The sequence below is a fragment of the Chiloscyllium plagiosum genome, chromosome 39, assembly GCF_004010195.1.
Source record: "Chiloscyllium plagiosum isolate BGI_BamShark_2017 chromosome 39, ASM401019v2, whole genome shotgun sequence".
NCBI classification, from domain to species: Eukaryota; Metazoa; Chordata; class Chondrichthyes; order Orectolobiformes; family Hemiscylliidae; genus Chiloscyllium; species Chiloscyllium plagiosum.
Window position 1 is genome coordinate 22,992,048 of NC_057748.1, and position 11,165 is coordinate 23,003,212.

The following is an 11,165-nucleotide window of genomic DNA, read 5'->3' on the forward strand; positions in this document are numbered from 1 at the left end:
ATCCATGTCTATTATTCTCCCCACAATCCCAGGTCCTGTCCTGAAACGGGCTGCTTTCAGCACAGCCAACCCATTTTCAATGGCATATAGTCCCTATTATCACCATCTTCGCTGGCTTAACTTCAATAGTCCCTTTCTTTGCTCAACCCTTTTTTCTCTTTCCAGATTACTTGTCCACTGATCTGCTCATTCCTTTTACCCCCCTCGACTCTCCTTAATTGACATTAGTACTACCTTTTCCTAGATGTTTCTAATTTTGAAGGAGGGTTACTGGACTGGAAATGTTAACTCTGTTTTCGGTCCACAAATACTGCCAAACCCACTGAGTTTCTCCAGAGTTTGTTTCAGATATCCAGCATCCACAATTCTTCATTGTAATGTTAATTAATAATTTATGCTCATGAACTTTGGAAATTATTGGTGCAGAAAGGTTTTGTAAGGATGGTACCAGGACTGAGTTATTATAAAGAGAAGCTGGATAGACTGGGACTTTTTTTCACTGGGAGCATCATGATGGGCTGAATAGCAAAGTTCCTTTCCCCAGTGTGAGGGCATATTTTTAAGGTGAGAGGAGGGTGGTTCATCTGTGAAATGAAGTGCAAGAGGAAGTGTTGATGCAGGTACAGTTACAACATTTAAAAGATGTTCAGACAGGTACAACCAGAGTTTCCATGCTGTTTAAAACTATTACACTAAAATGACTTTGTCTAGAAGAAACTAACTATTGCTTGATTATATAGAATTTTAATCTTCCGGATAAAATGAGGCCTTGAATCACAGAATCACCTAGTAGAGAAAAGGTCCTTGGTTCATCACTGCCAAAGCTACACTAAATCTACACTAGTCCCACTTTCCAGCCTTGACTATTATGACATTTCAAGTTTTCCTCAAAGTACTTTTATAAAATTTGTGTGGTTTCCTGCCTTTACAACTGTCCCAGGCAGTGCATCCCAGAGCTCAATACGCTCTGGGTGAAAACATTTTTTTCAGAATATTTAGAGAAACTTGGGGAGGCAATGGCCTAGTGATATTATTACCTGACTATTAATCTAGAGACCCAGATAATGTTCTGGGAATCTGTATTTGAATTCAATTAAAGCATGGAATTAAAGGATGACTATGAAACCACTGCAGATTATTGGAAAAACCCATCTGGCTTACTAATATCCTTTACAGAAGGAAATTGCCATCTTTACCTGATCGAGCCAACATTTAATTCCAGACTCGCAGCAAATTACCCACAGATCCCTTCTAGGCAATTAAGGACGGGCAATAAATGCTGTCCTAGCCAGCAACACCCGCATTCCACGAAAACAGAACGTTAAAAAGCTACATTGTCATTCCACATTTTTTATTTTATTCAAATTTCACCAGCTGCCATGGTTGGATTTGAACACATTTCCCTAGTTACTGGACCAGAAACATTAAATCTGCTTTCTCTTCACAGATGAGCTCAGAACCGCTGAGTTTTCCCAGCAATTTCTGTTGTTGTCTCTAGAGTATTGGCCTGGCGTTCTGGATTACTAAATTCAGTGAATCATCACTATGCCACCCTTCATCCAAATAGTATTTACTCCTCCTAAAAGAAACAATAGATGGACCATGCTGAACCAGCAATTGCTGTGGTATACATCCATGTATCTGGTGCTGTACTGACAATGAAATTCTTCTACCATATGGTTTAAATGTGTGATAGGGAGACTACTTATCAGTCTGATATTGGGAGCTACCACGTGAGTTGCGATTGCATGAAACAGTGTGAAACAGATTGCTTAACCGATCCGTAGTTGCATACAATTGAGCAATGTGTGATATGATTTTCAGTGTGTTTTATGCAGATTGTAAGCAATCAACATGCGCTTGTAAAACTCAAAATAAATCATATACTGCTAGTTGTGAATCCACAATTAAACTGCATTGCCAAACAATTCTGAGTTCATTAATTGCTGTAACAACAACCATCCCAAGATCACCAATCGAGCTTGAGTCATGGCCCATTTAAGTTTGCTACAAATGATATATATTTATAAGCAGAGACCCCTTCTCTTCAACAACAATGAAATATGCTCAAATCTTGCAGCGTTTTTGAAATACCTGTGACTTCGAGAAGCCTAATTTGGCAAGATGGATCAGAAACTGACTTAATAATAGGTAAAAAGGGTAGTGACAGAAGGCTGTTTGAGTGACTGGAGGCCAGTATCCAGTAGTGTGCTACAAGAATCAGTGCTGGGATCCTTATTGTTTATTATATACATAAATGATCTAGATGAAAACATGGGGGGGAATGTTCAACAAGTTTGCAGAAGGCAGCAAGATTGATAGGGAGGTTAATAGTGAAGAAGATGGTTGTAGGCTATAGAAAGATATCGATGCATTGATCAGATGGGCTGAGCAGTGGTAGATGGTAGTTAAATCTGATAAGTGACACTTTGGAAGAAGAAACAAGATGAGGGAGTATATAAAGAACAGCAGGATACTGGATAACTCAGAGGAATCTTGGGGTAATTATTCACAAATCCCAGAAGTCAGGAGAGCACATGAATTGGACAGTTAAGATGGTATGTAAGTCACTTGGTTTCATCAGTTGTGGCAGAAAGTATAAAAGCAAAGTAATATTGGAGTTGTACAGATCATTGGTTGGGCCACAGCTGGAATATTGTCTGCAGTTCTGGTCAGCTCACTACAGGAGGAATGTGATAGCACTAGAGCAGGTACAAAGGAGTTTCACCAGGATTTGCCTTTGTTGCGGAAATTGGGTTATAAGGAGAGACTAGAAAGGATGGAATGGTTTCTTTACAGCAGGGAAAACTGAAGGGGGACATGACTGAGGTGTATAAGAGGGGTATGGATAGCATGAACAGGGAGCAGCTGTTCCCCTTGGTTGAAGGGTCATACTATAAGAGTAAGGGGCAGGAGATTCAGAGGGAATCTGAGAAAAAATGTTTTCATTTACAGGGTGGTGGGAATCTGGGTTGCATGGCTTGGGAAGGTAGTGGAAGCCGGAAATCTTACAACTTTTAAAAACATTTGGACGAGCACCTGAAGTATCATATCATTCTAGGACATGGAACAAGTGCAGAAAATTGCGATTAGCACACCTTTAGTGGCAGCTATTGTCATTGGAGACTAGTGAGTGGAAGGGCCTTTTCTGCACTCCACAGTTCTCCATTGATTTGCCTCAATCAAACAGAGTCAACTAGCCAACTAATCTCATTCCTCCTGTGGTATGAGTTGGTTTGATAATTTATAATTTGTCATTCTGACATTTGTCTTAATTAGTCCAAGATGACAAGCTTTGGCAACTTATCTCTTTCGCTTCCACTGATCCATTCAGTACAACATCAGACTTGGGTTAACTAGTTAACTATAATCTGAATTGCTGAAGGCAGTTGATACACTTCACAAACTAGACATAAAAATAATTCTTGACTTAATTCTTTTCGAAATGTTAAGGTTGAAGACACATTTGATTCAAATTCCCTGCAAAATTTTGAGTTCATTATGGAACAGAACTATCTAGAGGACTGGAGCACGAGGCTGCATTTGAAGAGCTTTGATGAATCCAATTGTCTTCTCTCATAATGAGTGTTTCAAGGAATGAAGAACAAAGAAGAATATATGTTTTAAATAAAGTCTGTACCATTCCGGTCCCTTGACAGTATCCAATCTCTGGGTATAGCCATGCCAGCCCACGTAGAATTCTTCGTAATCTTGGAATGCCAACACTGTTTATGTTGGAGAAGCAAGTGTTACTTGGCATTGTGCGCAGTAGGTCTTTCTCAATCTGAAACAGAAAAGAAATTGGCAATTTGACTCCCAAATACCTGTTCTAGGCTGTCAACCATCAATGCTGCCACAAAAATCATTGTTCCCACACAAAATTGGTAGATTCCATTTGCAGTACTTTGTTTGCTTTTTTAATGTTTTTTTTTAAACTTGCATCACTACTTTTGGTAATGTTTGTATCTGTACCTCCTAGTCTTTCTGCTCCCCTACCAATTTAAACACTTACTGCCGAAAAGAGCATGTGGCAGCTTTATTGTCCTTTCCAGAACTCTTCGGTCTCGAAATGCCCACCATTCACTGCACCACTAGTGGCTAGGCTTTTTATCAGTTGGAACTCTCATCCCAAACTTCTTTCATTAGCTTTCTGTCTCTCCTGCTGCAAGACCCTCCTTAAAATCCACCTTCATGACAAAGCTCTTAGGTCATTTCTCCTACCATCTCCGTCTGCACTTTGGTATACATTTTTATTGCATTACGCCTCCTCCTCAACGTTATAGATATTATATAAATGCAAGCCATTTTGTAATGGCCTCATTCATCTCACCTGTTTGGCTGCAATACTCCCATCATTGGAGCTGTTTTTGGCAATGTCACGGTATGAGGTTTCCGTATTCCGCTTTTTCTGCAGAGCGCCTGACAATCGCATCCAGATCTAGTGAAAAGAATGCCAGCAAAATAAGAGAAAAGAATTAGCACAGAGCAAGAGGCCTTAAAGGCTTTAAACAGGTTGGACTTGTAGTGGGACCTACAAGAAACTAAACAAGCCTAAAACTTACAGAAATAGAAAAGGAGAGCATCAGGCAGACTAATCTAGGGTAGGATATAAATGGCCAGGGAATTCAGTGTTGTTCAACAGGAACTTAAGGATGGTTTCTAGAAATAAGGAATTACTGTGAAAAAGGAGTGGAAACTGGCAGGACAATCATGCGTATAATGTTTGTCATTAAACTGGAGGGAGACCTGGAGGCAATAGTACATTGCCAACAACCAGGTGCAGTATGGATTACTGATACTGGTTCCAGAAAATTCAGGGCAGGACTTAAACATTGTATTGTTTAGCAAAGATACAGTAGGAAAGGGCAAAGTAGGATAACTTGGAAAATTTGAAGTTGAATGGCATAGCCATCTATAAGGCAGAAGCAGGATCCATTTGGAGAATGATAATAAAGAATCAATCACTTTGAAAGAGGCTCTCTACTGGCCACCTAACAATGAAAATTAAGAAGAGGGATGAAAAATTGGGAAAATATGGAAATTGTCCAAGGAAGCATTCACTACAGGATTTAATAATGGGGAATAAACAACAGCAAATAGAATGGCATCTCAGAATAGTACGAAGCAGAGGATGACGATTCAGCCCCTGATATGTACTGCCATTTCAAGGAACAGTTGGTAAATAGCTTTGAACTCCCTGAGTGCTTTTTTTAAAAATTAGACAAAAGATGCATGAGTGGCTCACACAGGCTGTAGCTGAGGGGATCAAAGCAAGACAGAGATACTGTGAGCTGGAAATGTGTTGCTGGAAAAGCGCAGCAGGTCAGGCAGCATCCGGGGAACAGGAGAATCGACGTTTCGGGCATAAGCCCTTCTTCAGGAATGAGGCAAGTTTATCCAGCAGGCTAAGATAAAAGGTAGGGAGGAGGGACTTGGGGGAGGGGCGTCGGAAATGTGATAGGTGGAAAGAGGTCAAGGTGAGGGTGATAGGTCAGACTGGGGTGGGGGCGGACAGGTTGGGAAGAAGATCTCAGGTTAGGAAGGCGGTGCTGAATTTGATGGATTTGACTGAGACAGGGTGGGGGGAGGGGAAATGAGGAAACTGGTGAAATCCGAGTTCATCCCTTGTGGTTGGAGGGTTCCTAGCCGGAAGATGAGGCGTTCTTCCTCCAACCGTCGTTTTGTTGTGGTCTGACGATGGAGGAGTCCAAAGACCTGCATATCCTTGGTGGAGTGGGAGGGGGAATTGAAATGTTGAGCTACAGGGTGGTTGGGTTGGTTGGTCCGGGTGTCCCAGAGGTGTTCTCTGAAACGCAACACATTTCCAGCTCTGATCTCCAGCATCTGCAGACCTTACTTTCTCCTCAGAGATACTGTGAGCACCGAGGGAGGCATCAAGTGAGTGATCACTGGTTTAATGAGCACTAAAAGTGAACTAGCAGCCTGGAAATGTAATCTGTTCCAGCCTGCCCTTGTACACGAAATGCCCTTAAAGTAGCATTCTAATGATCGTTGCAGGTGCACCGCAAACTATAGAACTGAAGTTACAGAGGCTTCAACTAAGCAGACAGATGTTCCATGAAAATGGAGAGGGGCTGGCACATGTAAGATAACAACAGCTATGAACTATGTGCATGGTCAGAGCCCTGGAGCATTCCCTGAAATATTGGTGCTTGATGTCCAAGACTGCAGAGCAGAGGAACTCAGATTTTCTTGTCAAGAATTCTCAGCATCTAATTTCTATCCACCTTATGGTATGATAGAATGAGGCAAGTTTTGCAGTTAATGAGGGTGACAACTAGCAATAAGCCCTGTTAACAGGTCTCTCACTGATCCCTGGCAAGAATCTCATCTTGATGATTGGAACTCTGATGCTTCTGACATTGAGAGGTGTCTTGAATCCCATGTGATTCTGCCAGATTTTGTGCCTTGGCCCAGGTTATTCAGATTCTGTCCTAAAATATCTTGTAAAGAATTCAAAAGAAACTTCTTTACCCAGAAACTAATGAGAATGTGGTACTCACTACCAATGCTGCCTCTAAGCTCCAATGTGCCGCACATTGCGATTGTCATCGGCATGCCAATTTTGACACTGACTTCTGATTCCAGAAATCACTGCAGTGCACAGGCCACAAAGCCAATAATAAAATTAGAAGGAGCGCTGCTCATTACTACAGGAAGTAGCTGAGGTGAACAAGATATGCGGATTTAAGGGGAATCTGGATAATTATTGGAGAGAGAAGTGAATCGAGAGATAGAAAGATGTGCCAATGTGGACCACAAATGGATTGCTTTTACTGAACAGTCTATTTATGTGCTGCATTTTCTCTGTAGTTGTGTTAACAATGAATGCCAGAGAGGAAACTAAATGAAGAAAGGGAAAGGGATCCTCAAAGTCTCAGAAGTTAGACAATTTGCTGTGGGACTGATATAAAGTCCCACATTTGCTATGTTGAACTAGCTGATCTCAGTGCAACAATTACTGTATTTTGTGGAACAAGAATGCTGAGAACTATCAGTTTTCCCAGGTTTCCACTGCAGATCCCTATTTCCTAACAGTGCTACAAACTGTACATGTGGATTTTGGGTGAAAACACATTGGGCCAAAGGGCCTTTTCTGCGCTGTATGACTCTATGGTAAAAATAAGGACTGCAGATGCTGGAAACCAGATTCTAGATTAGAGTGGTGCTGGAAAAGCACAGCACTTCAGGCAGCATCCGAGGAGCAGGTCACAGCAGTTCAGGCAGCTGTATGACTATGACTTATGACCTAGACCTGGTGCTATTCAAGATCAATAAACATGTGGACAGACTTTGATGGTTCACATATGAGCACGCTGGTACTACACAGAACATTGAACAGCACAGCACAGGACGAGCCCATCGGCCCACAATGTTATACTGAACATGACGCCAAATAAAACAAATCCTCTGCCTGCCCTTGGTCCATAACCCTCCATTCCTTGCATATTCATGTGTTTATCTAACAGTCTCTTAAATGCCTTTATTCCAGCTGCCTCACCGAGCACCCCGGCAGTGTGTTCTCCTACCACTCTCTGTGTAAACAATTTGCTCCTCATGTCTCCTTTGAACTTTCCCCCTCTCACCTTAAATGCATGCCCCCCCTAGTATTAGATATTTCAATTCTGGGGAAAAGGTTCTGACTGTTAACATTATCTATGCATCTCATAATATTATAGCCTTCTATCAAGTCTCCCCTCAGCCTCCGCTGCTCAAGAGTAAACAACCTGAGTTGTTCTAGCCTTGCCTGACAGCTCATACCCTCTAATCCAGGCAGCATCCTGGTAAACCTCTTCTGCACCCTCTCCAAAGCCTCCACATCCTTTAGTGCTAACTGTATGTCACTGATAATCCAGTCTAAACAGCGTTGAATATGGCATCAAGAGGCTGGGTCAATGCAGTTAACAAAACTGTTAAAGGAATTAAACAAATCTAACAAAGTTTGGATAAGTATGACAATGATAATCTTGAAAGTTCCTGAATTATTCTAACAGGGTTCAGTGCTGGGGTCCCAGTTGTTCAAATATACGTTAATGAGTCCAGTGAAGGTTCACCAGGGCAGGGTGGGACTCCACCACAGGTTCTTTAACATTTCCAGAAGTAGTAACAAGACAGAGTACGGAAAGGGTCATGAAGAGTGATGCTCAACACAGGACTAAAGTAAATGAGCTTGTAGCACAAATTGGAATTGGAAATACAATGCTGTGGGTAATTACAGAAATGTGGCTGCAAGGGGATCAAGGTGCGAATTTAACATCCAATCATGTACATCCTGTCAAAAGGACAGGGAGATGGGCAGAGGCGTTGTTAATAAGAAATGAAAATAAATCGAAAGCAAAAAGTGATATAGAATTGGAAGGCACAGAATCTGTGTGGGTAGAGTTGAGGAACAACAAAGACAAAATCTCCTGAGAGTTGTGTACAGGCCTTATAGCAGTAGTCAGGATATGGGGAAGAAAGCTAACCAGCAGGTAGAAAAGGCATGTAAAAAAGGCACTCTTATAATGATCATTTGGGACTTCAATATGCAGGTGGACTAGGTATTTACAGGTTGGTAGCAGCTCTTAAGAAGAGGAATTCATGGAGTATCTATGAGATCTTTTTTCTGGAGCAATTTGTGGTAGATCCCAGCAGGGAACAGACAATTCTGGATTTGGTAATTTGCAATGAGTCAGACTTGATTAAGGAGCTTAATGTGAAGGAAAGGCTATGAGGCAATGATAGAATTAGGTTGTAAGTTTGGTATCATTGCTATCAACCACCTTGACAGATGAAGACATATAAATAGAAAGTGGGACAGAACACCAGCGCTTCACTGGAGGCTCACTGATGTTACTTGGCATGGTGACAAAATGTCTGAAAACAAACCTTCCAGCTCAGCGTGCAAACTTACAACCTGAACCTCATCCTGAGCTACAAATCTTCTCAAAAATGATAAAATTAACCCAGCAGTTTGATGGGGATTAGATGTAAAGGCATTACAACTGAGTAAAGGTAACTACAAAGACATGAGGGTGCAGGCGGCCACAGCTGATTGGAAGGAGATCTTAGTTAGAAAAACATTGGAGCAGCAATGGCAGAAATTTCTGGGGAAGCACAGCCAATCTTCATCCCAAGAAAAAGGCTACACACTAAGGGAATGATGAGGCAACCATGGCTGACAAGGGAAATCAGGGACCGTACAAAGGCAGAAAGCATACAATGTAGTGAAGATTAGTGGGAAGCCAAAGGATTGGGAAGCCTTTAAAAACTAGTGGAGGATAACAAAAAAAAAGCCATGGGGGGGAGAAGATGAAACACAAGCATAAAATAACCTAGTAATAAAAAAGATGATTGCTCGAGTTTTATAGATAAATAAAGAGTAGGAGTGGACATTGGACCACTGGAAAATGAGGCTGGAGAAATAGTAATAGGGAACAAAGAAATGGCAGAGTAACTGAAGAGGTACTTTGCATCAGTTCTTACAGTGGAAGACAACAGCAGCATACCAGAGAGTCCATCAATAAGGTGGTGTTGGGGAAGCTAAGGTTTGAAAATGGATAAATCACTTGGACCAAATGGAGTACACCCCAGAGTTCTGAAGGAGATAGCTGAGGAGATGGTAGAGCATTGGTAGTGATCTTTTAGGAATCACTGGAATCAAGGAAGGTCCCAGAGGACTGGAAAATGACCAATGCCAACACTCTGTTTAAGAAGACAGGGAAGCAGAAGATGGGAAACTATAGGCCAATAGCATCTACTATTAAGGATGAGGTTGTGGAGGACATACAATTACATAGTAAAATGGAGCAGAGTCAGTGTGGTTTTGTCAAGTGGAGGACATGTCTGACAAATCTGTTAGAATTCTTGGAGGAGGTAACAAGCAAGTTAGACCAAGGAGAGCCAATGAACATGATCTATTTATGTTTCCAGTAGGCCTTTTACAAAGCGCTCGGGGACTTATCTTCCATTAATCCCATCAGTTTAGTTAATACCTTCTCTCTAATTATAGTAATTTCACCAAGTTCCACTTCCCAAGTTTTTACGAAGAAATTCTTCATTGTTAAACCAGAGACAAAATATTGGTTTTGTGCATCTGCCATTTCCGATTTTCCCATTATACCACACCGTTTTCATCCTCTAAAGAGCCAATGTTTACTTGCACTATTCTCTTCCTTTTTATCAACTTATAGAAGCTTTTGATATCTACTTATGCTTTTTGCAAGCTTTCGTTCATATTTCATCTTAGTATTTTTGATTTTGCTTTCAGTAACTCTTTGCTGATGTTTCCTATGATCCTGCCCCACTAGCTACCTGACAACAGAGCAGCACTCCAAAAGCTTGTAGTTTCAAATAAACCTGTTAGACTATAACCTGGTATTGTGTGATTTTTAACCAATGTTTCAAGATCTCCCAATCCACCAGAATACCACTGATGTTTTCAGTATGATATGCCCTTTGTTTTGCCTTTCTGTTATCCTTGGCTTTCTTGTTAATCCATGGAAGATTTTCATCTTTTTACAATTCCTTTTCCTCTCAGGAATGTACTTAGAGAGGTATTTAATTTTTCCCTAAACATTTGTCACTATTCTTCAACCGCCCTGCCCTGTAATATTTTTGCTCAGTGCACTTGGGCCAACATTGTCCTCAGCCTGTACAATTACCTAATGGTAAAAGTCTCGTATGCGACTCTGTCTTCACTCGTTTATCTGAATTTGAAACTCTAGAATGTTGGGACTCCACAGGGAAGTTATTTGGGTGGAACTAAGAAATAAGAAAGGGATGATCACCTTATTGGGATTGTATTATAGACCTCCTAATAGTCAGAGGAAAATTGAGAAACAAACTTGAAAGGAGATCTCAGCTATCTGTAACAAAAGTAGGGTGGTTATGGTTCGGGGATTTTAACTTTCCTAAACATAGACTGGGACTGCCATAGTGTTAAGGGTTTAGATGGAGAGGAATTTGTTAAGTGTGTACAAGAAAATTTTCTGATTCAGTATCTACCTACTAGAGAAGATGCAAAACTTGACTTACTCTTGGGAAATAAGGCAGGGCAGGTGACCGAGGTGTAAGTGGGGGAGCACTTTGGGGCCAGCAACCATAATTCTATTAGATTTAAAATAATAATGGAAAAGGATAGACCAGATCTAAAAGTTGAAGTT

At 41.1% G+C, this 11,165-nt stretch overlaps 1 protein-coding gene across 2 annotated transcripts in view; it reads right to left on the bottom strand.

Moving 5' to 3' along the window:
* Nucleotides 1-11,165, bottom strand: part of sgsm3 (small G protein signaling modulator 3) — a 186,135-nt gene that overhangs the window by 92,028 nt on the left and 82,942 nt on the right. For both annotated transcript variants that reach the window (XM_043680029.1, XM_043680030.1), the window contains 2 exons: nucleotides 4,331-4,438; nucleotides 3,641-3,784 (listed from right to left, as the gene is read on the bottom strand). In XM_043680029.1, the coding sequence (XP_043535964.1) occupies nucleotides 3,641-3,784; nucleotides 4,331-4,438 (252 nt within the window). The remainder of the gene's footprint in view (nucleotides 1-3,640; nucleotides 3,785-4,330; nucleotides 4,439-11,165) is intronic.